Genomic DNA, 27,419 nt, shown 5'->3' with positions numbered 1-27,419 from the left:
TGTAATAGTGCTACAAGCCCTGTCTCACACCTACTCGTAAATAGATATATACCCCAATAGATATATACCCTTCATTGGGATTAGATAGAGGTGAACAATTTCAACCAACACTATGAGCACACAGTCATGAAATCAATGGCGATGCAAGTAACAACAGGAGGAATGCATGTATATCCTGATATCTATATGCCTTTCAATGGGCTTAGCTACAGCTGTGCTCAAAAGTTTACATACCCCAGCAGAATGTTTGCTTTCTTTGCCTTTTTTCAGAGAATATGAATGGTAACACCAAAACTTTTTCTCTATGGTTAGTGGTTGGGTGAAGCCATTTATTGTCAAACTACTGTGTTTTCTCCTTTTAAATCATAATGGCAACCCAAAACATCCAAATGACCCTGATCAAAAGTTCACATACCCCTTTTCTTAATACCGTGTATTGCCCCCTCTAACATCCATGACAGCTTGAAGTCTCTTGTGGTAGTTGTGGATGAGGTTCTTTATTTTATCAGATGGTGAAGCTGCCCACTCTTCTTGGCAAAAAGCCTTCAGTTCCTGTAAATTCCAGGTCTGTCTAGCATGAAATGCATGCTTGAGATCTCCCCAGAGAGGAGGTCAGGAGACTGAGATGGCCACTCCATAACCTTCACTTTGAAAGCAGACCATACAGAAATGGAAAAAGCAAACACTGGACAGGCCAGTAAAGTAGAAGTCCGGGGATGTATAGGAAATTTTTTTTTCTGTACATCCCCGGACTTCTACTTTACTGGCCTGTCCATTGTTTGCATTTTCCATTTCTGTATGGTCTGCTTTCATCTCCAACTATTTTTAATGATTTTTTTAAAATTGTTTGATTCAATAAAATTATTTTGCAATTTAATGTTGTGAGGACCTTTTTGTTCTACATATATTTCTGTATGGGCATTGTGGCTGACACTGTTGTCCGGAGACCATTTCTGGTACTAATATATGGGCATTTTAATCCTGGCCGCTGCATTCACACACATCCACCGCCCTGGCATTAACTCTCTACACTCCATCCACATTGGCCCCTCGCTTCTTTCCTCTCCCATGTATAGCACTCATGCTCTTTTCACGTTGTTAAACTGCACAGATCCAGTCAGTCCCACCATTCAACATAAGAGACGCTCTCACAAATCACTTAACCATCTGCTCACTCTTTCTATCCTCCTTCTCCTAGTCGCAGGAGACATTGCTCCCAACCCTGGTCCCCCATGTTATAGAAAGTCAAACCTCCCGACTGCTACACTCAGAAACCCCTCTAATCTTATTAATATTCCCTGCATGCCATCTGTCTCTCTTAATTGTGCACTTTGGAATTCTCGCTCAGTGTGTAACAAACTCTCCTTCATTCATGACTTTTTCCTTTCTAATTCTCTTAACCTCCTGGCTCTTACTGAAACCTGGATCCAGCAGTCAGACACTACCGCTGCTGCTGCTCTTTCATACGGGGGGCTACACTTCTCTCATACCCCAAGATCAGACAATAGAGCTGGTGGAGGCGTTGGTCTGCTCCTATCACCAAAATGTACCTTTCAGGTTATCCCTCAAGTACCCTCACTTGTCTTCCCTTCTTTTGAGGTCCATGCCGTCAGACTCTACACCCCCTTCTCCATGCGAGTGGCGGTGGTGTATCGTCCTCCCGGCCCCTCCCATCAGTTCCTGGATCATTTTGCCACTTGGCTTCCACATTTTCTCTCCTGTGACATCCCTACCCTCATCATGGGTGATTTCAACATCCCCATTGCTCTTCCCCTCTCACCATCTTCTACTCACCTTTTATCTCTAACCTCCTCATTTGGCCTTTCGCAGCTTACTAATTCTCCAACGCATGAAGACGGAAACTCCCTCGACTTGGTCTTCTCTCGGCTTTGGGCAGTGGATGATTTTGCAAACTCCCCTCTCCCGCTCTCTGACCACAATCTTCTTTCATTCTCTATCAAGAACTGCCATGCTGCTCAGGTCACCCCCACTGTCCATACTTATAGAAACATACAGGCCATTAACACCCAGAAACTTATGAAGAACTTGCAGTCTTCATTGGCCCCTATCTCCTCCCTCCCTCTCCTGTTCTGATTCTGCATTGAAGCATTACAATGAAACACTTCAAAGTGCCCTGGATGAATTTGCACCCCCTATAAATAGAACACCACAACACAGACGGCGACAACCCTGGCACACGGTGCAAACACGTTTCCTGCAGCGGTGCTCCAGGTGCGCCGAACGTCTGTGGAGAAAATCCAATCTACCCGAAGATTTCATCCATTTTAAGTTTATGCTTAGAACATACAACACTGCCCTTCACCTCTCAAAACAAACCTATTTCAACACCCTCATCACCTCACTGTCCAATAACCCGAAACGTCTCTTTGACACTTTTCATTCTCTACTCAATCCAAGAGTACAGGCCCCAACCACGGAGCTCCGAGCTGACGATCTGGCCAATTACTTCAAAGAAAAAATTGACCAGATCCGACAGGAAATTATCTCCCAATCACCTCATACCATGCACTGTCCTCCCTCCCCCACTGCGTCGAACTCACTCTCTGATTTTGAACCAGTCACAGAAGAAGAAGTAAGCAGGGTCCTTGCATCTTCTCACCCAACTACTTGCACCAGTGACCCATTTCCATCACAGCTCCTTCAGTCCCTTTCCCCTGCTGTCACCCCTCACCTAACTAAAATATTTAACCTCTCTCTCTCTTCTGGTATTTTTCCCTTCTCATTTAAGCATGCCATCATACATCCACTACTTAAAAAAACATCCCTCGACCAAAACTGTGCCGCTAACTATAGACCTGTCTCTAATGTTCCCTTCATCTCTAAACTCCTGGAACGCCTGGTCCACTCCCGTCTTATCCGCTATCTCTCAGAAAACTCTCTTCTCGACCCTCTCCAATCCGGTTTCCGCTTTTTACACTCCACTGAAACTGTCCTCACTAAAGTCTCTAATGATCTGCTAACAGCTAAATCAAATGGTCACTACTCCATGCTAATTCTCTTGGATCTCTCTGCAGCATTCGACACTGTGGATCATCAGCTCCTCCTCACTATGCTCCGTTCCATTGGCCTCAAGGATACCGTTCTCTCCTGGTTCTCCTCCTATCTCTCCGACCGCTCCTTTACTGTATCTTTTGCCAGTTCCTCCTCCTCTCATCTTCCCCTTACTGTTGGAGTCCCCCAAGGATCGGTTCTAGGTCCCCTCCTCTTCTCCTTGTACACTGCCCCTATTGGTCAAACAATCAGTAGATTTGATTTCCAGTACCATCTCTATGCTGATGACACCCAATTATACGCTTCTTCTCCTGACATCACGCCAGCCTTTCTAGAAAACACCGGCGATTGTCTAAACGCTGTGTCTAATATCATGTCCTCACTATATCTGAAACTGAACCTGTCAAAGACTGAACTCCTGGTGTTTCCTCCCTCTACTAATGTACCTATACCCGACATTGCCATTTCTGTGTGTGGTTCCACTATTACTCCCCAGCAACAGGCCCGCTGTCTTGGGGTCATACTTGATTCCGAGCTTTCCTTTGCCCCCCACATTCGATCACTGGCTCGCTCTTGTCATCTGCACCTCAAAAACATTTCTAGAATTCGACCTTTTCTTACCTTTGACTCTGCAAAAACTCTTACTGTTTCTCTTATTCATTCTCGACTCGACTATTGTAACTCTCTTCTAATCGGTCTCCCTCTTACCAAACTCTCCCCCCTCCAATCTGTCTTGAATGCTGCAGCCAGGATCATATTCCTCACCAATCGTTACACCGATGCCTCTACCTTGTGCCAGTCATTACACTGGCTACCCATCCACTCCAGAAATCAGTATAAACTTATTACCCACACTCACAAAGCCCTCCATGGCTCAGCACCACCCTACATCTCCTCCCTTGTTTCAGTATACCACCCTACCCGCGCCCTCCGTTCTGCTGATGACCTGAGATTAGCATCCTCAATAGTCAGAACCTCCCACTCCCGTCTCCAAGACTTTACACGTGCCGCGCCAATTCTTTGGAATGCACTTCCCAGGTCAATACGATTAGTCCCCAATCCCCACAATTTTAAGCGTGTCCTGAAAACGCATTTATTCAGACTTGCCTACCACCCCAACACATTAACCTAATCTATCCCTGTGTGGCAGAGCCAAAAGTTTTACCATAACCAGGTTCCCCGCATTATGTTCCCACATGCTTTATGCCTCCATTAGCCCTCTGTGTCTGTACTGTTACACACTTACCCTGATTGTATGGACCAGTCATAATGTTAACTGTTACCACCCACCTTTCGTGTCTCCCTCTTTCCTCATAGACTGTAAGCTTGCGAGCAGGGCCCTCTTTCCTCTTGGTATTTGTTATAATCTACTGTATGTGATTATTGTTATGCTGTAATGTCTATTGTCTGTACAAATCCCCTCTGAAATGTAAAGTGCTGCGGAGTATGTCGGCGCTATAAAGATAAAATTTATTATTATTATTATTATAAGTCTATGGCTTGAAATATTTTTTTCACAGTATTACTAGTAATGTTATGTGCAGAATATTGCTGGAACCATTGGATGCCTTTCAAATGCACATGATGTAGATGTTCATACATTTAGCACTGGCAATATTTTATGGATTATGAGTTTATTTAACAGGAATTGACTTTCTCCTGGAGTTACAGTGATAACAAGGAACCTTTGTACTGTTATTCTGAATCCTTTGCTGGTATATTAATTCCATTGAACGCTGTGGGTGCAGGACGTCTGTGTTGGGTCGCTTGTGTATGACTGTGGAATCCCGGCAGTGTCTGTATATACGGTATATAGTATTCAGTTAGTGTGTATGAATGTGGTATGACTAGATACTGTTTGTTGCGAACTATTGGAGTGTGGACTTAGTGTGCAGATTGCAGCTTTGTGCAGTGCCCTATAGCCAGCTAGTTCTCTTTCTATCAAAAACTTCAAGTTTTCCCTGACTTCTGCATTTTCCCCCAGTCATGTTAATGTGGATTTTGCTTGCTCTGTTCTTGTCTACTATGTTGTTCTATTGCTACCTGCGGTTGTATTATGGATGGGGGAGCTTCTTTAAGGAAGAAAATATCCAGCCCCCCAGACCTCTAGTCACGGACAAGAGAACAAGGGACAAGGTTCTTAAACAAGGTAAGTAATTGTGATATCCCATATTAAATCATAATTATGTTCCTTTAATACATATTATCCTGTTTATTTGTATATAATTGTTAAATATGCCCCAAAATATTTTCATATATCCCTTCTGCCTCGGGAAACAATATATCATAGAATCAACTGAACACTTTAATGGTAACAATATAGTGAAAAATAAGGTACCACAAGATGGTATATAAAGTTAAAATATGATACTTTTTTAATTTAAAAACCCATCACAAGATAAGGTGCAAGACATAATAAAGAGGGACTATACAGCAATGGGATGCCCACAAAACCAATTTATACCAACCAGAAATAAAACCGGTTTCATTTACCAAAGTTGTGAATTATCAAACACTTGTATACGAGGCTAGCTACCAAAAATCCTTACTTATGTTTACACTTTACCCCCATGGGCATAGAGATACCTAGGACAAGTAAGCAGCAATTTCTCCACAACTATCAATAATGTGAACACATAAAGTGCTGTGTGCGGTTAAGGCAACAGATGAAGGTATAATTAAACCTACCGGCGGTTGGTAAGTGGGAATCCCCGGATGTCCCTCTGCCCCAATGCGCGTTTCGTTCAGTTTGTGCGGGAGGCGTATATAATTGTGTTGCAAATGATATAATAAAAGCATGATTATCCACAATATGTGTTATCGAATTTACTGTAATGGAGTTCAGCAACACTATAGAAAAAATTGTGCCTTAAAGGGAACCTGTTACCATGAAATTGCCATCCAATCTGCGAGCACCATGTTATAAGGCAGGAGGAGCGGAGTAGATCGATAAACCATTTTAGCAGAAAATATTTAGTACATCCTGTGTTTTAATCATTTAAACTTCATCTCTTACTGTGATTTTGTCTAGTGGTCGATCCTATCAGCGACTAACAGCTTTCTTTCTATAAGAGTGCATAGAGATAGTTGTCATTCACTGATAGGACCGAGCACTGGACCCAAAATGCCAGAAAGAGCAGAGGTTTAAATTATTAAAACTCAGGTTATACTGAATCTTTCCTCCCAAAACTATATATTAATCTACTCAGCTCCCTCTACCTATAACATGGTGCCCACAGATTAGACAGCAGTTTCATAGCACAGGTTCGCTTTAGAGGGAACCTGTCATGTTAAATATTCCACCTGATCTGCAGGTAGAATATAGTAATAGAGCAGAAGTAGGTGAGGAGCTTACTATACAGTTGTGTAGGAGAAAATGTATTGTTTTTTATTCATTTACATTCCTGTTTTCTTGGCTCAGAGCTCCAGTGGGCGGTCCTAATCAGTGATTGTTATAATTCCCTGAATGAGCATGCATAGAGTGAAAGCTGTCATTGACTGATTAGGACCACCCACTGGACCTCTGAGCCAAGTAAGCAGAAATTTAAATGAATAAATACAAGTGATACAAAACCTTCTGCCACAAAATAATATATATATTCATATTATCACCTACTTCTGCTCTATAACTTGTTGCCAGAATATTGGACAGCATTTTCATGGTGATAGGTCCCTACAGAGAACTTTTTCTCATTACAGATTACTTAAGTTTCCACAGGATAACAATTGGCTTAATGAGCATTCGTAAGAACACTTGTTCTTGATCATTGGCCTGTGCAAACATGGCGGGCAGTCAGTCAACAAACTAACAATTTTAATGAGGCATCATTGATTGACAGCACAGCACATCTCATCTAAACAAGGAATGTGCTGCCAACAATATGCAACTTATATGGAGAACAACTGCAATAAAAGGTTGTCTGGTTACAATAACATATCACCTACCCACAGAATCGTCAGGTGCCTGATGGGCAACTTTTATCCTCATTACAAGATGGTGCAGCAGGTCAGATGCCCAACAAATGCTTTATTTGTTGTCTATAGGGCTGCTGGTAAAAAGTTGTACACAGTGGTCGGCTCGGCAACCCCAAAGAGAGTAAATGGGGCGCAGGTTACACTGCTGCTTCAAATTTATGGGGATAAACATTATAACTGTGCTTTCCTATACATAATGCATAAATCCATGTATAAAGGCCAAGTAGAAATTGACTTGTTACACTGACGATCGTGCCTTCCAATGACTAAGGGTCCCGTTACACTTAAAGATGCACCAGCGATCCCGACAACCATACGACCTTGTCAGGATCGCTGGTGCTTTGCTACATGATCGCTGGTGAGCTGTCAAACAGGCAGCTACACCAGCGATCAGCACCAGCGAGGACGCTGGTCTCTAAGGTAAATATCGGGTTACTAAGCGGCGCGCATCACTAAGTTACCCGATGTGTACCTTAGAAACCTGTGTCCTCGCGCCGGGAGCTGGCAGCACGCTGGTATCCAAGGTACACATCGGGTAACTAAGTGACGCGCGCCGCTTAGCTACCCGATATCTACCTTAGATACCAGCTCCCAGCGTCTGCTTAGAGCGCTGGGAGCTTCGTTGATCGTTGGCTCCCGCTGCCACACACAGCGATGCGCACTGGCCAGCGGGAGACCAGCGATCAAAAAATGGCCCAGGACAATGCTGCACGATCAGCGATACCCAGCAGGGGGGGCGGTCGCTGATGGATATCACACACAGCGATGTTGCTGGCGAAATCGCTGTGGCGTCACAAAATCAGCGATCTCGCTAGCGATCTCGCTGTGTGTGACGAGGCCTTAAGAGTCTGTCCATGTAATTTTGCTTTTACATGATTACATAGACAGATTTTTCAGAGTGGACGAGATCAGATGATTGACTCAGGTCTGGCTTTTGACTGATGAAAATAGCTGATTCTGTTGAAGAGAACTTCAGAGCCAGCTCAACATTTGTATTGAAAGATGGGTTTGAGTCTCCCCAAGAACTGGATATGATCTGAGGGAGCACTACATGACACACAGATTCAAGGAGCACCAAAGATAAGAGACCCTCTATACCACCTTAAAGACATCTGTGGTAGGTATAGATATATACTGCTCAAAAAATAAAGGGAACAATTAACCCCTTCACCCCCAAGGGTGGTTTGCACGTTCATGACCGGGCCAATTTTTACAATTCTGACCACTGTCCCTTTATGAGGTCATAACTCTGGAACGCTTCCATGGATCCCGGTGATTCTGACATTATTTTCTCATGACATATTGTACTTCATGACAGTGGTAAAATTTCATTCAAATAACTTGAGTTTATTTGTGAGAAAAACGGAAATTTTGCGAAAATTTTGAAAATTTGAAAATTTCGCAATTTTCCAACTTTGAATTTTTATGCCCTTAAATCACAGAGATATGGCACAAAAAAAACTTGATAACTAACATTTCCCACATGTTTACTTTACATCAGCACAATTTTGGAACCAACATTTTTTTTTGTTAGGAAGTTATAAGGGTTAAAAATTGACCAGCGATTTCTCATTTTTGCAACACCATTATATTTTTACGGACCACATCACATTTGAAGCCACTTTGAGAGGTCTATATGATAGAAAATACCCAAAAGTGACACCAATCTAAAAACTGCACCCCTTAAGGTGCTCAAAACCACATTCAAGAAGTTTATTAACCCTTTAGGTGCATCACAGGAATTTTTTTGAATATTTAAAAAAAAATGAACATCTAACTTTTTTTCACAAAAAAAATACTTCAGGTTCAATTTTTTTTATTTTACCAAGGGTAACAGGAGAAATTGGACTGCAAAAGTTATTGTGCAATTTGTCCTGAGTACGCTGATACCTGATATGTGGGCGGGAACCACTGTTTCGGCGCATGGCAGAGCTCAGAATGGAATTGGCTGGAATTCAGATCGGACGCCATGTCACGTTTGGAGAGTCCCTGATGTACCTAAACAGTGGAAACCCCCTACAAGTGACCCCATTTTGGAAACTAGACCTCCCAAGGAACTTATCTAGATGTGTGGTGAGAACTTTGAACCCCCAAGGGCTTCACAGAAGTTTATAACATACAGCCATACAATTAAAAAATCATATTTTTTCCACAAAAATGATCTTTTAAACTCAATTCTTATTTTTCCAAGGGTAACAGGACCCTAAAAGTTATTGTGCAATTTGTCCTGAGTACGCTGATACCCCACATGTGGGGGTAAACCACTATTTGGGCGCATTGCAGAGCTCGGAAGGGAAGCAGCGCCATTTGACATTTTTGGCTGGAATTGAGATCGGACACCATGTCGCGATTGGAAAACCCCTGATGTACCAAAACAGTGGAAACCCCCCACAAATGACACCATTTTGTAAACTAGACCCCCCAAGGAACTTATCTAGATGTGTGGTGAGCACTTTGAACCCCCCAGTGCTTCACAAAAGTTTATAACACCCGGGCGTGAAAATAAAAAATTTGTATTTTTTCCACAAACATGATATTTTAGTCACCATTTTTTTATTTTCCCAAGGGTACCAGGAGAAATTGGACCCCAAAAGTTGTTGTCTAATTTGTCCTGAGTATGCTGATACCCCATATGTGGGAGAAAACTACTGTATGGGCACACGTCGGGGCTCGGAAGGGAAGTAGTGACGTTTTGGAATGCAGACTTTGATGGAATGGTCTGCGGGTGTCATGTTGCCTTTGGAGAGCCCCTAATGTACCTAAACAGTGGAAACCCCCCACAAATAACCCCATTTTGAAAACTAGACTCCCTAAGGAACTTATCTAGATGTGAGGTGAGCACTTTGAACCCCCAAGAGCTTCACAGAAGTTTATAATGCCAGGGCATGAAAATAAAAAAATCGTATTTTTTCCACAAACATGATCAATTAGTCCCCAATTTTTTTATTTTCCCAAGGGTAACAGGAGAAATTGAACCCCAAAAGTTGTAGTCCAATTTGTCCTGAGTACGCTGACGCCCCATATGTGGGAGAAAACTACTGTATGGACACACGTCGGGGCTCGGAAGGGAAGTAGTGACGTTTTGGAATGCAGACTTTGAGGGAATGTTCTGCAGGTGTCATGTTGCCTTTGGAGAGCCCCTAATGTACCTAAAGAGTGGAAACCCCCCAAAAATGACCCCATTTTGGAAACTAGACCCCCTAAGGAACTTATATAGATGTGAGGTGAGCACTTTGAACCCCCAAGGGCTTCACAGAAGTTTATAATGCCCGGGCATGAAAATAAAAAAATCGTATTTTTTCCACAAACATGATCAATTAGTCCCCAATTTTTTTATTTTCCCAAGGGTAACAGGAGAAATTGAACCCCAAAAGTTGTTGTCCAATTTGTCCTGAGTACGCTGATACCCCATATGTGGGAGAAAACTATTGTATCGGCACTCGTCGGGGCTCAGAAGGGAAGTAGTGATGTTTTGGAATGCAGACTTTGATGGAATGGTCTGCGGGTGTCACGTGCGTTTGGAGAGCCCCTGATGTACCTAAACTATTGAAACTCCCCACAAATGACCCCATTTTGGACACTAGACCCCCCACGGAACTTATCTAGATGTGTGGTGAGCACTTTGAACCCCCAAGGGCTTCACAGAAGTTTATAATGCCCGGGCATGAAAATAAAAAAAAATTATTTTTTCCACAAACATGATCAATTAGTCCCCAATTTTTTTATTTTCCCAAGGGTAACAGGAGAAATTGAACCCCAAAAGTTGTTGTCCAATTTGTCCTGATTACGCTGATACCCCATATGTGGGAGAAAACTATTGTATGGGCACTCGTCGGGGCTCGGAAGGGAAGTAGTGATGTTTTGGAATGAAAACTTTGATGGAATGGTCTGCGGGTGTCACGTGCGTTTGGAGAGCCCCTGATGTACCTAAACTATTGAAACTCCCCACAAGTGACCCCATTTTGGACACTAGACCCCCCACAGAACTTATCTAGATGTGTGGTGAGCACTTCGAACCCCTGTTGTGAGTTCATTTTCCCCTTCAATACTGAGGCCCGAGGAACTCCCTCTTCTGGTGAAGAAAGGTAGTGAGCCTGATTGTCAAACACCTGGGGCTGATGATGATGACTGGCTGAGTGGAGTTAATGACTGGATATAAGGCTGCCGACGCCCTTCTAGCCTGTGGGTGATTTCTCTGTGGACTTCTAGGAAACCAGTCTGATTCCTGCTCAGCTAAAGCTAAGATTTCTGCTTTGCCTTTTTGCATTAGTGTTTTGTTTTCCTTGCTTTTCTGGATTCTGCCATTCCCTGCTGGGGTGAGCTGAATCTCCTTTTGCCTGTTGCTCAGTCTTCAGAATATTCCTGAGTACTGACATAGCTTTTTTGAAGCCTAGCGTCTTCAGGGCCTTTTTTACTGTCAGTTTGTTGGCTCTTATTTTCATAGGGTTTTTCACGGATTGCAGACAGCAGCCTTCCTGTCCTTTCCTATCTAAGCTAGCGTGGGCCCCATCTTTGCTCAGTCTATCTTTCTGTCTGTGTTTTGTTCTTTCTTCTTGCTTCACCGTCATTATATGTGGGGGACTGCCTTTTGCTTTGGGGTCTGCTCTGGGGCAGTTTAGATTTCCCTTTCTGTCTTTAGGCTATGTAGTCCTCCGGCTGTGATCGAGGGGCCTAGGGCATCGTAGGAGCCCCCCACGGCTACTGCTAGTTGTGTTGATAGGTTCAGGGGTCTGCAATCCGATAGCTGCCAACTTCTCTGGTTTTCTGGACTTAGCTAGCATTTCTATTTTTGCCTCCTACGGTGACTCAATCATAACAGAATCACCCGCCATACCGCAGATTCTAGGGTACTCAATAGCAGGAAAGAATTGTATAAAAAAAAAAAAAAAAAGGTGTGTATATTTTTTCCTCTATATCTCTGAGGCCGTAGGGGGAATTTTTTTTTTCTCTCAATGGAGATAAAGCAATTGTCTGATCGTGTGGAGCAGCTCGCTGCTGAAGTGCGGGGAATTTCCGCCTACCTTGCTCATTCACATGCTGCTGAACCAAAGATTCCTACACCTGATGTATTTTTTGGGGATCGGTCTAAATTTTTGAATTTCAAAAATAATTGTAAATTATTTTTTGCCTTGAAGCCTAACTCGTCAGGCAGCTCCGCGCAGCAGGTTAAAATTGTCATCTCTTTGCTGCATGGTGATCCCCAGGATTGGGCGTTTTCTTTGAAACCAGATGATCCTATTCTGACTAATGTGAACGCATTTTTTCAGGCCTTGGGGTTGTTGTATGACGAACCTAATGCCATTGATCAGGCTGAAAAGACCCTGCTGGCATTGAACCAGGGTCGTGATTCTGCAGAATTGTACTGTCAAAAATTCCGAAAGTGGGCAGTACTTACTACCTGGAATGATAATGCCTTGGCTGCTCTCTTTCGGAAGGGGTTGTCAGAAGCCATAAAAGATACTATGGTGGGATTTCCTGTTCCCTCTGGTATTGACGATTCTATGTCTTTAGCCATTCAGGTTGATCGGCGTTTACGCGAACGCAGAGCTGCACGAGAGGTGTTGCCACCTGTTGAACAGATGTCTGAACCTATGCAATGTGATAGAGTTTTTTCCAGAGAGCAGCGTCAGGAGTTCAGAAGGCGTAATAAGTTGTGTTTTTTCTGTGGAGATGCCTCGCATATTATTTCTGTCTGTCCTAAACGCGAGAAACGATTTGCACACACGTTTTCTGTTGGTGGTGTTCAACCTAAGTTTCTTCTGGCTATTACTCTGATCTGCTCCCTGTCCACATTTTCCGCCAAGGCTTTTGTGGATTCGGGAGCAGCTCTAAACCTAATGGACTTGGATTTTGCTAAACGTTGTGGATTTCCGATGACACCTCTGCAGACGCCTATCCCTTTGAGGGGGATTGATGCTACTCCTTTGGCTAAAAATAAACCTCAATTTTGGACCCAGGTGGTAATGCGGGTCGCCCCAGACCATCAAGAAAATTGCAGGTTTTTGGTGTTACATAATCTGCATGATACTATTGTTCTGGGGTTTCCCTAGTTACAAATTCATAATCCAGTTTTGGATTGGAAATCTGTGTCTGTGGTGAGTTGGGGTTGTCGGTGTGCCTTTAGTGAGGCTCCGGTGTTTTCCACCTCTCCTCAGTCGCATGATGTTCCTGATTATTTGGCGGACTTTTATGATGCATTTAGTGAGAATGAGTCTGCGTCTCTGCCTCCTCATAGGAGTTATGACTGTGCTATTGAACTGAGCCCGGGGTGTAAATTTCCCAAGGGTCGGCTCTTCAATTTATCTATACCCGAGCACGAGGCTATGCGATCCTATATTAAGGAGGCGTTGGAGAAGGGTCATATTAGACCATCCTCATCAACCTTAGGTGCCGGTTTTTTTTTTGTAGCCAAAAAGGATGGATCATTAAGACCTTGTATTGATTATCGTGCTCTCAACAAAATTACTGTTAAATATCAGTATCCGTTACCCCTGATTTCTGATCTATTCTCCAGGGTTAAAGGTGCTTGCTGGTTTACCAAGCTTGACCTCAGGGGGGCGTATAATCTTATTCGCATTAAACATGGGGATGAATGGAAGACGGCGTTTAATACTCCGGAGGGACATTTTGAGTACCTGGTGATGCCTTTTGGGCTCACTAATGCCCCTTCTGTCTTCCAGTGCTTCATGAACGATATTTTCCGAGATTTTGTCGATAAATTTTTGATTATCTATCTGGATGATATTTTGATTTTCTCCAAGGATTGGGATTCTCATGTGGAACATATTCGGACTGTGTTCCGGATCTTGAGGGAGAATTCCCTGTATGTCAAAGGATCTAAATGCCTTTTTGGAGTACAGAGGATTTCTTTTTTGGGATTTATTTTGTCCCCGTCAACTATTGAAATGGACCCGGCCAAGGTACAGGCCATTTACGATTGGGTTCAGCCCACTTCTTTGAAGGCCCTCCAGAAGTTTTTGGGTTTTGCTAATTTTTATCAGAAATTTATAGCAAAATTTTCTAGTATTGCCAAGCCATTGACTGATTTGACTAAGAAGGGTGCTGATGTGTTAAATTGGTCTCCGGAGGCTGTTTCTTCCTTTCAGGAGCTGAAGCGAAGATTCACCTCCGCCCCGGTTTTGCGGCAACCTGATGTCTCACTTCCGTTCCAGGTAGAGGTGGATGCTTCTGAGATTGGTGCAGGAGCTGTTTTGTCCCAAAAGGATCCTGTAACATCTAAAATTAATCCCTGTGCTTTCTTTTCCCGAAAGTTCTCTCCATCTGAACGTAACTATGATGTGGGGAATCGGGAACTGTTAGCCATGAAATGGGCATTTGAGGAGTGGAGACATTGGTTGGAGGGAGCTAAGCATCAAGTCGTGGTCCTCACTTACCACAAGAATTTGATTTACCTAGAGTCGGCTAAGCGCTTGAACCCTAGACAGGCTAGGTGGGCCTTGTTTTTTACACGTTTTGATTTTGTGGTTTCTTTTCTTCCTGGAACTAAGAATGTCAAGGCTGACGCCCTCTCTAGGAGCTTCTTTGCTGATTCTCCTGTGGTGACCAAGCCTGCTACCATCTTAGGCGAAGTGGTAGTTCTTTCTGCCATCTCGCCCGATTTGAAATGTGCTCTGGAAGAGTTCCAGGAGGACAAACCTGAGCGTTGTCCCAGTGGAAAGTTGTATGTTCCTGACCAGTGGAAGAAGAGAGTGATGTCTGAAGTTCATTGCTCTGCTTTGGCTGGTCATCCAGGTATTTTTGGTACTAGAGATCTGGTGAGTCGGTCTTTTTGGTGGCCCTCCTTGTCTCGTGATGTCAGGAATTTTGTGCAGTCCTGTGGGACGTGCTCCCGGTCTAAATCGTGTTCTCGCTCTAGTGGGTTGTTGATGCCTTTGCCTGTCCCCAAGAGGCCATGGACCCATATTTCAATGGATTTAATCTCTGATATGCCTGTCTCTCAAAGGATGACTGTTATTTGGGTGATTTGTGATATGTTCTCTAAGATGGTTCATCTTGTACCACTCCGTAAGTTGCCGTCTTCCTCTGAATTGGTGCCCCTGTTTTTACAACAGGTGGTTCGCTTGCACGGGATTCCTGAGAACATTGTATCTGACAGAGGAGTCCAGTTTGTGTCTAGATTTTGGAGAACTTTCTGTTCCAAGCTGGGAATTCAGTTGTCCTTCTCCTCTGCTTTTCACCCTCAGACCAATGGGCAGACAGAGAGAACAAACCAGACCTTGGAGTCATATTTGAGATGTTTTATTTCTGCTGATCAGGATGATTGGGTTTCATTTTTGCCCTTGGCCGAATTTGCTTTAAATAATAGAGCTAGTTCTGCCACTTTGATGTCTCCTTTTTTTTGTAACTTTGGGTTTCATCCTCGATTTTCTTCAGGGCAGGTGGAGCCCTCTGCCTGCCCAGGGGTTGACACTGTGGTGGAGAGAATGCACCAGATCTGGGACCAAGTGGTGGATAAGTTATCTCTCTCCCAGGAAAAGGCCCAGCGGTTTTCCAACCGAGATAGGACCATTGGTCCCCAATTTACGGTTGGTGATATGGTGTGGTTATCATCAAAAAATATTGCTATGAAGGTGGCTTCTCCTAAGCTTAAGCCTAGATTTATTGGACCTTACAAGATTTTGGAGATTATTAATCCGGTCTCTTTTCATTTGGCTCTTCCTGTCACATTTAAAATCCATAATGTGTTCCATAAATCTTTGTTGAAGAGGTTTGTTGAACCTGTTGTTCCGGGAGTTGCACCTCCAGACCCTGTATTGGTTGAAGGTAACATGAAATATGAGGTAGAGAAAGTACTGGATTCCCGTCTGGCTAGACGGAGACTCCAGTATTTGGTTAAGTGGAAGGGTTATGGTCAGGAGGATAATTCCTGGGTCTCTGCCTCTGATATTCATGCCAAAAGATTGGTGCGTGCCTTTCATCGGGCTCACCCTGATCGCCCTGGTGGCGTGGTTGAGGGTTCGGTGACCCCTCCTCAAGGGGGAGGTACTGTTGTGAGTTCATTTTCCCCTTCACTACTGAGGCCCGAGGAACTCCCTCTTCTGGTGAAGAAAGGTAGTGAGCCTGATTGTCAAACACCTGGGGCTGATGATGATGACTGGCTGAGTGGAGTTAATGACTGGATATAAGGCTGCCGACGCCCTTCTGGCCTGCGGGTGATTTCTCTGTGGACTTCTAGGAAACCAGTCTGATTCCTGCTCAGCTAAAGCTAAGATTTCTGCTTTGCCTTTTTGCATTAGTGTTTTGTTTTCCTTGCTTTTCTGGATTCTGCCATTCCCTGCTGGGGTGAGCTGAATCTCCTTTTGCCTGTTGCTCTGTCTTCAGAATATTCCTGAGTACTGACATAGCTTTTTTGAAGCCTAGCGTCTTCAGGGCCTTTTTTACTGTCAGTTTGTTGGCTCTTATTTTCATAGGGTTTTTCACGGATTGCAGACAGCAGCCTTCCTGTCCTTTCCTATCTAAGCTAGCGTGGGCCCCATCTTTGCTCAGTCTATCTTTCTGTCTGTGTTTTGTTCTTTCTTCTTGCTTCACCGTCATTATATGTGGGGGGCTGCCTGTTGCTTTGGGGTCTGCTCTGGGGCAGTTTAGATTTCCCTTTCTGTCTTTAGGCTATGTAGTCCTCCGGCTGTGATCGAGGGGCCTAGGGCATCGTAGGAGCCCCCCACGGCTACTGCTAGTTGTGTTGATAGGTTCAGGGGTCTGCAATCCGATAGCTGCCAACTTCTCTGGTTTTCTGGACTTAGCTAGCATTTCTATTTTTGCCTCCTACAGTGACTCAATCATAACAAACCCCCAAGTGTTTCACAGAAGTTTATAACGCTCGGACGTGAAAATAAAAAAATCATTTTTTTCCACAAAAATGATATTTTTGCCCCCAATTTTTTATTTTCCTAAGGATAACAGGAGAAATTGGTCCCCAAAAATTGTTTTGCAATTTGTCCTGAGTAGGCTGATACCCTACACGTGGGGTAAAACACTGTTTGGGCGCATGGCAGAGCTTGGAAGGGAAGGAGCACCATTTGACTTTTTCAACTCAGAATTGACTGGAATTGAGATCAGACGCCATGTTGTATTTGGAGAGCCCCTGATGTGCCCAAACAGTGGAAACCTCCAATTCTAACTCCAACCTGAACCCCAACACACCCCTAACCCTAATGTCAGCCCTAACCCTAGCCCTAACCCTAACCCTAACCCTAGCCCTAACCCTAACCCTAACCCTAGCCCTGGACCTAACCCTAGCCCTAACCCAACCCTAATAGGAAAATGGAAATACATACTTTTTTTAATTTTATTATTTTTCCCTAACTAAGGGGGTGATAACGGGGGGTTTGATTTACTATTTATGGCGGTTTTTGTGTTTGGCAGCTGTCGCACGCTAAAAGACGCTTTTTATTGTAAAAATAGTTTTTGCATCACCACATATTGAGAGCTATAATTTTTCCGTATTTTGACCCACCGAGTCATGTGAGGTCTTATTTTTTGCGGGACGAGTTGATGTTTTTATTGGTACCATTTTCGGGCACGTGACATTTTTTGATCGCTTTTTATTCTGATTTTTGGGATGCAGAATGAACAGAAACCAGCGTTTCATGAATTTCTTTTGGGGGGGTGCGTTTACACCGTTCCGTGTGCGGTAAAATTGATAAAGCAGTTTTATTCTTCGGGTCAGAACGGTTACAGCAATACCTCACTTAGGTCATTTTTTTATGTTTTGGTGTTTTTATGCAATGTTAACTATTTTATATAAAAAATAATTATTTTTGCATCGCTTTATTCTGCAAGCTATAACTTTTTTATTTTTTCGCTGATGATGCTGTACGGTGGCTCGTTTTTTGCAGGACAAGATGCTGTTTCCAGAGGTACCATGGATATTTATATGCGTCTTTTTGATCACGCGTTATTACACTTTTTGTTAGGCGGTATGATAATAAATCATTATTTTTTGCTTCGTTTTTTATTTTTATTTTTTAAGGGGTTCGCTAAAGTGGTTAACTAATGGGATAGTTTTATAGGGCGGATCATTACGGACGCGGCGATACCTAATATGTGTACTTTTATTGTTTTGGGTTTTTTTTATTTCCAAAAAAATGGATTTATTGGGGGAATATTTTTTTTTTTTCTAATTTATTTGGCGATTTTTTTAAAATTATTTTAACACTTTTTCTTATTATTTTTTTAACTTTATTACATAGTCCCAGGTGGGACATCACTGTCCTGTGACAGATCGCTGATCTGTCACATCACAGATCACTGTGACAGATCAGCGATCTGTCACAGGCACTACTGCAGACTTCCTCATGCATGCGCTTTGCAGGCACTGAGGAAGCCAGCTCCTTGCAGGCCCCCGAAGGCCCCCGTCGCCATCTTGGATTCGGGGGCCTGCAGGAAAAGAGCCTCCGCAGCAGCGCTGCACATTGCGCTGCCGTGGGGGGCTCAGGGAAGCACGGAGGGAGCCCCCTCACTGCCGATGCTTCCTTTTAACCCCCGGTACACCGCAATCATGTTTGATTGCGGTGTGCAAGGGGTTAACATGACAGGGGCGGTCCGTGACCGCCCCTGACACATTGTGCCGAGTGTCAGCTGTGATAATCAGCTGACACCCGGCCGCGATCAGCGGCGCTCACCACGTGGGCACCGCTGATCGCACTAGACGTACTATCCCGTCCATGGGCATAGGGGCCCGGGTCCCATGGACGGGATAGTACGTCTGATGTCAGGAAGGGGTTAAACAACAAAATGTAACTCCAAGTCAGTCACACTTCTGTGAAATCAACTCTGATTGTGATTCAATTTCTCCTGCTGTTGTGCGAATGGAATAAACAACAGGTAGAAATGATAGGAAGGTCACTAACATCCATGAGTCTGCTTAGTAAGAGTGTCCAGGGTTCCCTTTATTTTTTTGAGCAGTATATTTCCCTCAAATGTTGTCAAAGGGGATTTCAACCTATATATTTATAAAATCAGCTTCAAATGTTCTATTCCTTCCGCAGAGATTATTGCTGGTGAAAAGGAGAAGTAAGTTTTACTTAGTTGGTTATTCTCACAAAGACTCGTATAGAATACTGTTATGAATGGTTCACCGAGGAGGATAACAGGCACAGGCTAAGCCACAGAAAACCAGAGAGGTTGGAAACTAAGCGGATTGCAGACCCCTGATCCTATCCACACAACTAGCAGTAGCCATGGAGCGTACCTATGATGATTCTAGATGCCTCGGCACAGCCGGAGAGCTAACTAAGCCTAAAGCAAGAAAGGGGAAATCTAAACTGCCCCGAAGCAGACCCCAAAGGAATAGACAGCCCCCAAACATATATTGTCGGTGAGACAAGATGAAAACACAAACGCAGGCAGGAAAATAGACTTAGCAAATGATGGGGCCCACACTGACTAGACAGGACAGGAAAGGAAAGACACTGTCTGCAATCACGCAAAAAACCCTGCAAAAAGTCCAACACGTCTGATGCACAAAAAATACTGAATTCGCACGACTTCGCCTCCACTATATCAGCACTCTGGTATATTCTGAAAGCAAAGCAAAAAGAGACCAATATAACAGGGGACAAAACAAACTGGCACAAGCAGTAACATATGGGTGGTGATTCAGCACAGCCCCAGCTGGAGCTGGCTGACCCGCACAAAGCAGAGATAGACAAAACCAGACAAATGCAAACAGAATAGCAAATGAACCACTTAGCTGAATATGCAGGGACAGAGCTGGGGACATCAGACCTCAGGAGGCAGAGGAAGAAAATCACCAGCAGGGATAGAGGGAGTCAGCTGTCTTAAATCCCAATCAGAAACCCCAGATCTCCAGTCGTCTTCCTCATTATCAGGTGGCAAGCCTCTGTCAATCAGATCAGCTCCAGTACCTCCAGTAACCACCAGAGGGAGCCCAGAAAGAGAACTCGCAACCCCTCTGTCAATCTGACCAGCTCCACTACCTTCAGTAATCACCAGAGGGAAGCCAGAGAGAGAATTCACAACAGAATACACTTGCATACATTCTTGGGCATAGATTTTCCAGAATGAGTTCTGATGAAATATTGCATAATAAGATGTCAGAACCCCTTCTCCTCCCAGTAATATTTCATACTGTATTTGTATATTTGATTCTCTCCTCTCTGTCTAGTACAGGATTCACCCAGGATAAAATCCCACCCAACCTAGATGCACTGGTTATTGGAAGTGGTGTTGGAGGCCTATCAGCAGCTGCTGCTCTTGCAAAGGCTGGAAAAAGAGTCCTTGTGTTAGAACAACATGATCAAGCAGGGGGAAGTTGTCACACCTTCCAAGAGCATGGGTACGAGTTTGACGTGGGTGAGTATTTTAATAGCCTAAACAGTTACACTAGCAAACTGATGTCTATATGCAACTTATAGTTCCACAAAAGTTTGAGAGTCTTAATTTTCTAAGTCTCCTGTTGACTTAATAAGACTCATTTAGATGTTGATGTTAGATTGAGCTTACAGTTGCCAATACTGTCTGAAATTGGATAGGTCTCCATTATGTCGGACAGATGCATGAAGGAGGAATGTTGAGGGTCATCATGGACCAGTTAACGAATGGACAACTTCAGTGGAACCGTTTGGGAGACCAATATGACTCAATCATCATAGGTAATAAGTTGTACCGACTTTATGCAGGAAAGCATGAATTTCCAAATACCCTAAAGAAGCAGTTTCCAGGACAAAAGGAAGCCATTGACAAATTTGTCACTTTGATGAAGGTGAGGATTAATTGATGTTACATTGATGAATATACAGATTTTGCAAGATATGAAAAGAAACAGCAGTTGCTCAAATGAATCTCTATGCTAAGGAGAAAATGGTTCTAAATAATGAATTTTTATGGTCACCCTAATATGCCTTAACTTCCCTGTGCCATTACATTAAACAGTATTTACATTTACTTTAAAATATTAAGTACAGGAAAATCGTGTAACTTTCCTCTCATGTCTGTTCACATAGTCACATGCAGGTGCTTGTCACAAAATTAGAATATAATCAAAAGTTAATTTACTTCAGTTACTTTCACTACAAAAAGTGAAACTCATATATTATATAGAGTCATTACAGAGTGATCTATTTCAAGTGTTTATTTCTGTTAATGTTGATGATTATGGCTTACAGCCAATGAAAACCCAAAAGTCATTATCTCAGTAAATTAGAATACTTTATAACATCAGCTTAAAAAATTATTTTAAAATCTGAAATGTTGGCCTACTGAAATGTATGTTCAGTAAATGCACTCAGTACTTGGTCAGGGCTCCTTTTGCATCAATTACTGCATCATTGTGGTGTGGCATGGAGGCGATCAGCCTGTGGCACTGCTGGGTGTTATGGACGCCCAGGTTGCTTTGAAAGCAGCCTTCAGCTCATCTGCATTGTTGGGTCTGGTGCCTTTCATCTTCTTCTTGACAATACCCCATAGCTCCTCTATGGGGATAAGGTCAGGCGAGTTTGCTGGCCAAACAAACACAGTGATACTGTTGTTTGTAAGGCTAGGTTCACATTGCGTTAGAGCAATCCATTTAACGGATCCATTTGTAAGCAGCACTGATGCAATGTAATGGACATGTTAATGCACCCATAGACTTCCATTAGTATAATGGATCCTGACGCATGTCAAAATCGGCATTCGTTTGCAAAGGTCTGTTAGTTTGTGACGCACCTTCCAACGCGGACTACCACATTTTCGGGTCCGGTACGGAGAACGCACTGTGAACGGAAGTGTTTGTTCTGCCATAGAACTCTATTGCAAACGCAAGCAGATGCAATTCAACCAAACTGTACAAATTTTAGGCCTGCGTTGGATTGCGTTCATGAGGGCTTGCTATGTGGTCATGTGACCCATGATATAATCCATGTGACAGGAAATCTGATTTCAGCCATTTTGGACCCTACACGCTGCAGTCTGCAAAGAAGCAACACTGTGTGCACTGTGTGACCTACTGGAGCCAATGTAAGTTCTATTTTTATATATGTATATACAGTCATATGTAAAAGTTTGGGCACCCCTATTAATGTTAACCTTTTTTCTTTATAACAATTTTGATTTTTGCAACAGGTATTTCAGTTTCATATATCTAATAACTGATGGACTCAGTTATATTTCTGGATTCAAATGAGGTTTATTGTACTAACAGAAAATGTGCAATCTGCATTTAAACAAAATTTGACCGGTGCAAAAGTATGGGCACCCTTATCATTTTCTTGATTTGAACACTCCTAACTACTTTTTACTGACTTCCTGAAGCACTAAATTGGTTTTGTAACCTCATTGAGCTTTGAACTTCATAGCCAGGTGTACCAAATCATGAGAAAAGGTATTTAAAGTGGCCACTTGCAAGTAGTTCTCCTATTTGATTCTCCTATGAAGAGTGGCATCATGGGCTCCTCAAAACAACTCTCAAATGATCTGAAAACAAAGATTATTCAACATAGCTTTTCAGGGGAAGGATACAAAAAGTTGTCTCAGAGATTTAACCAGTCAGTTTCCACTGTGAGGAACATAGTAAGGAAATGGAAGAACACAGGTACAGTTCTTGTTAAGCCCAGAAGTGGCAGGCCAAGAAAAATATCAGAAAGGCAGAGAAGAAGAATGGTGAGAACAGTCAAGGACAATCCACAGACCACCTCCAAAGACCTGCAGCATCATCTTGCTGCAGATGGTGTCACTGTGCATCGGTCAACAATACAGCGCACTCTGCACAAGGAGAAGCTGTATGGGAGAGTGATGCGAAAGAAGCCGTTTCTGCAAGCACGCCACAAACAGAGTCGCCTGAGGTATGCAAAAGCACTTTTGGACAAGCCAGTTACATTTTGGAAGAAGGTCCTGTGAACTGATGAAACAAAGATTAAGTTGTTTGGTCATACAAAAAGGCATTATGCATGCGCTGTATTGTTGACCGATGCACAGTGACACCATCTGCAGCAAGATGATGCTGCAGGTCTTTGGAGGTGGTCTGTGGATTGTCCTTGACTGTGTCCTCCGGGTCTGGGACTCAGTCAACCCCCCAGGCCAGATGGAATACTCCTTTCCAACACTCCGCCAACTTGTGCCTTTCTGAACGTCTTCTCTTATAGCGCCTTTAGATGAAGTACTCCTAGTACTGAGTTACACTGGAGTTCCTCCTGGCTGATGTTCCTATGAACTCTACTTGTACGGCAGACAGCTGTAGCCTGCTTCGGGGACTCCTTGCTACTAAGTCCCGGCTCACTCTCCAGTTGCTGTTGTGCCCCCAAGTCTTGTGTGGGAATAAAGTGGTCACTACTTCTATTCCTCCGGTGTCTGCTGCAGGACCATTAGTATCCGTACAACCTCAGGGACCGGGCCCCAGCCTTGCGCTTAGAACTTCTAGGAAGGATTCTCTTCTCACCCACGTCCTCTGTTCTCTTTTACTCCTCACATTCCGTGCTAATCCTTTCCTGGCCACGGCCACCAAGACGATTGCCTAGGAACTGGTGCATGTGTTTAGTCGGGTCGGTATACCAAAACAGATACTCACCGACCAGGGGACCCCCTTTATGTCCAGGGTAATGAAGGAGCTCTGCCGATTGTTACAAATCGAACCGTTACGCACATCCGTGTATCACCCTCAAACAGACGGGTTGGTCGAACGGTTCAATAAAACTCTGAAGCAGATGCTGAGAAAGGTGATAGACAAGGATGGGAAGAACTGGGACTATTTACTTCCGTATTTGCTTTTTGCCATCAGGGAAGTACCCCAGTCTTCCACGGGATTCTCGCCTTTCGAGTTATTGTACGCCCGACGTCCTCGCGGACTGTTAGACGTTGCAAAAGAAACCTGGGAGGGTCAGGTCACACCATTTAAAACAGTGATAGATCACGTCACACAAATGCAGGACCATATTGCGGCTGTTATGCCTATCGTCAAAGAACACATGATACAGGCTCAAGGAGCCCAAAAAAGAATCTATGATAGGGGCGCCAAGATCCGTACGTTTGCACCCGGAGATAGGGTGTTGATCCTGGTCCCCACGGTGGACAGTAAGTTCCTGGCAAAGTGGCAGGGCCCCTTTGAGATTAAGGAAAGAGTTGGTGAAGTAAACTACAAAGTATACCAGGCAGGTAAACGAAAACCTGAACAGATTTATCATGTAAATCTGATAAAACCCTGGAAAGATCGGTCTGCCTTGTCAGCGGAGCTGGCCCGTCCCGTCTGCTCGCATACCGTACCGGAGGTACGGGTTGCAGAGACTCTCTCGGAGTGGCAAAAGACTGAGGTCAGGCAGTTTCTACTTCACAACCAAAAGTTTTTCTCAGAAAAACCCGGGCAGACTACGCTAATGAAACATGACATTGTAACGGAACCTGGTGTCACAGTTCACGTAAAGCCCTACCGAATCCCGGAAGCACGCCGTGAAGCCGTTTCCCGAGAAGTGAAGGCAATGTTAGAGTTAGGTGTCATTGAGGAATCGCACAGTGATTGGTCCAGCCCGATTGTGCTAATTCCTAAACCGGACGGCACCATCCGGTTCTGCAATGACTTCAGGAAACTGAATGCGGTCTCAAAATTTGATGCCTACCCTATGCCCCGGGTCGACGAGTTAATAGATCGGTTAGGAAAAGCCCGGTTTATTACGACCCTAGACCTAACAAAGGGGTATTGGCAGATCCCTCTGGCGGAGGCTGCCAGAGAAAAGACGGCATTTGCTACCCCAGAGGGTCTATTTCAGTATGTGTATATGCCATTTGGACTGCACGGAGCACCGGCGACCTTCCAGAGACTGATGGATCGAGTCCTGAGGCCACATAGGCAGTACGCTTCGGCCTATTTGGACGACATTGTCATTTACAGCTTGGACTGGGAGACTCATCTCCAGAAAGTACAAGCTGTGATTGACGACCTGTGGGAGGCAGGTCTAACCGCGAACCCCAAGAAATGTCACATCGGGCTAGAAGAAGCCCGGTATTTGGGGTATGTAATTGGGAGGGGTGTTGTTAAACCCCAGGTTGATAAGATTCAGGCGGTTCAGGACTGGCCACAACCTGTCAACAAGAAGCAGGTGCAAGCCTTCCTGGGGATCGCCGGCTATTATCGCCGGTTCATACCCAATTTTGCAGCCATCGCTACCCCCCTGACGGATCTTACAAAAGGGAAAGACTCCGTCATGATTAAATGGAGTTTAGCGGCTGAAGAAGCCTTCCATAGCCTAAAATGGGCACTTTGCTCTCAGCCCGTACTGGTGACTCCGGACTTCCGCAGCGAGTTTGTGGTACAAACGGATGCCTCTGATACCGGTATCGGGGCCGTACTGTCACAGGTGAGGGACGGAGTGGAACACCCAGTCCTCTATCTCAGCAGGAAGCTGAATAAACACGAGCAAAGGTATGCAGTCATAGAAAAAGAGTGCCTCGCCATTAAGTGGGCTCTCGAGGCCCTCAAATATTACCTGGTGGGCCGAAAGTTCAGGCTGATAACTGACCATGCCCCTCTCAAGTGGATGCACTTGAACAAGGAACGGAATAGCCGGGTGACCCGGTGGTTCCTTGCACTGCAGGCCTACACTTTTACGGTGGAGCACCGCCCAGGGGTACAGATGGGGAATGCAGATGCCCTGTCCCGAGTGCACTGTTTGGCGGGTGTCATTGCTCGACCGGAGTGGTCTGAGCAGAGGGGGGGGATATGTGAGAATCATGTGGGAATAGTGGATGAGGGCAGGTATATCTCGCCCAGATTCCTTTCCTATGTGGCCTAGTCTGGTCAGTATCGCACCTGCTTGCTAATGAATAATGGGAGGTGGATATAAAAGGATGCCAGGTGGTTGTGTGAGTGTCTCAGCCTGGGAACACAGAGAGCCTGTCTGTGTGAGAGACACACGTGAGTGGAAGCAGTGCCCACGGCAACTGTGGTTTGGCTGGACGGGAGAAGCCCGCCAGTTGGTAGTTAGGTTGTACTTTGTTTAGTTAGTGCCGGACAGGCCAGGATTTGTTTTATGTTTTATTTCTTTATGCATTGCTTTCACCATTAATAAACCTGACCCAGAGTCAGTTATACCCGAATCCCAGCTCTGCGCCTGAGTTTTATGCTGAACGCACGTGACCTTTGACCCCAGCAAAGGCGATCCCGGAGTGTTTTATCACAGGCCTTAACCCTCCTTGTAGATTATGGAAATGACTGCCTTCTGGACACCAGTCAAGTCAGCAGTCTTCCCCATGATTGTGAAGCCTACTGAAACAGACAAGGGGACCTTTTTTAACGCTTAGGAAGCCTTGGCAGGTGTTTTTTGTTAGTATTCTAATTTACTGAGAAAATGACTTTTGGGTTTTCGCTGGCGGTAAACCATAATCATTAACATTAACAGAAATAAACACTTGAAAAAGATCACTCTGTAATGCCTCTATATAATATATGAGTTTCACTTTTTGTATTGAAGAACTGAAGTAAATAAACTTTTTGATGATATTCTAATTTTGTGAGAAACACCTGTATCATGGCACATTTAGATCATGTGCACGTGTCATAAAGATAAACCATGCCAGTGTGAAGAGGCATTTTGAGGGTCTGTAGATTAGGTTCTCTCATTTCTCATGTGTGGTGTAAACTTATTGGGCCTCTTTAAAGCCCTCATACACATTAAACTAATGTTGGACGATCCCGGTGATATCAATTGGTTCAGTCGCCACTCTAATAGATATGGAGGGTCAGCCAACTGACCATTGGAGGAGATATCAATAGGGCATGTCTAGTTTCAGACTGCCATTTGTATTGTTCTCCGGAAGATAAGCCATAGGCAGAAATGTCTGCTGCTGGCTTTAGAGAACAAATGAGCGCACAGCCAAGCGAGCTCTCCTGTGTATATGAGAGAAAGCCATGATAGCTGTCTGCCAGATTAAACTTTTTTAAATAGTGTATCATTTTTAGGAGTCTTCTCATTTTATATATCTACAGAAGGTGGCGCGTCATGTGCCATTGCTGGCGATTCTGAAGATTATACCGCAGTATTTAGCCTTGCTTCTTCTGAAGTCTGGTCTTCTTCACCGACTGTCTCCAGTATTTCACCTTGCAGAGTCCAGTCATCAAGATGTGGTGGGAGGCCTTACTAGCAATAAAGAGCTCCAGACCATGTTCAGCTACCTCTTCTATGGTGAGGGAGCATGTTTTGAAGCTAATACAGAACTGTAGGGAAGGTTCCCTGAAGTTAGATATTTACAAGTCAGTCTATTTGCACATCCATCAATGCTTTTCGGTGGTGGTGACTCTTTTTCATATCAGAACTGACCTGTTTGACCTAATACCTCATCTTTGGCAGCAGTTCACTTTGTGATAATCCACTCTTCTTAAGACAGGTTTCAGACATTCATGTTCCACACTCCGTGCACAAGGTCTCCTGATGAGGGTCCCTGCTCACAGGGTCTCCTGACCAGGGTTTCTTTGTGCAGGGTCTCCT

At 44.1% G+C, this 27,419-nt stretch overlaps 1 protein-coding gene across 5 annotated transcripts in view; it reads left to right on the top strand.

Annotated features, from left to right (window-relative positions):
• Positions 1-4,741: 4,741 nt before the first annotated feature.
• Positions 4,742-27,419, top strand: part of LOC141086603 (all-trans-retinol 13,14-reductase-like) — a 47,827-nt gene continuing 25,149 nt past the window's right edge. For 3 of the 5 annotated variants that reach the window (XM_073572794.1, XM_073572792.1, XM_073572791.1), the window contains exons 1-4: positions 4,742-5,161; positions 20,140-20,322; positions 20,502-20,731; positions 26,921-27,116. In XM_073572794.1, the coding sequence (XP_073428895.1) occupies positions 4,999-5,161; positions 20,140-20,322; positions 20,502-20,731; positions 26,921-27,116 (772 nt within the window). In that variant the 5' untranslated portion in view covers positions 4,742-4,998. Of the gene's footprint in view, positions 5,162-20,134; positions 20,323-20,501; positions 20,732-26,920; positions 27,117-27,419 lie in introns of all 5 variants that reach the window. The other 2 variants (XM_073572796.1, XM_073572795.1) reach the window with 2 other exon arrangements.

The sequence above is a fragment of the Dendrobates tinctorius genome, unplaced genomic scaffold (assembly GCF_039654945.1).
Source record: "Dendrobates tinctorius isolate UK_male_01 unplaced genomic scaffold, ASM3965494v1 ptg000032l, whole genome shotgun sequence".
NCBI classification, from domain to species: domain Eukaryota; kingdom Metazoa; phylum Chordata; class Amphibia; order Anura; family Dendrobatidae; genus Dendrobates; species Dendrobates tinctorius.
This window is presented reverse-complemented; position numbering and strand designations above follow the sequence as displayed.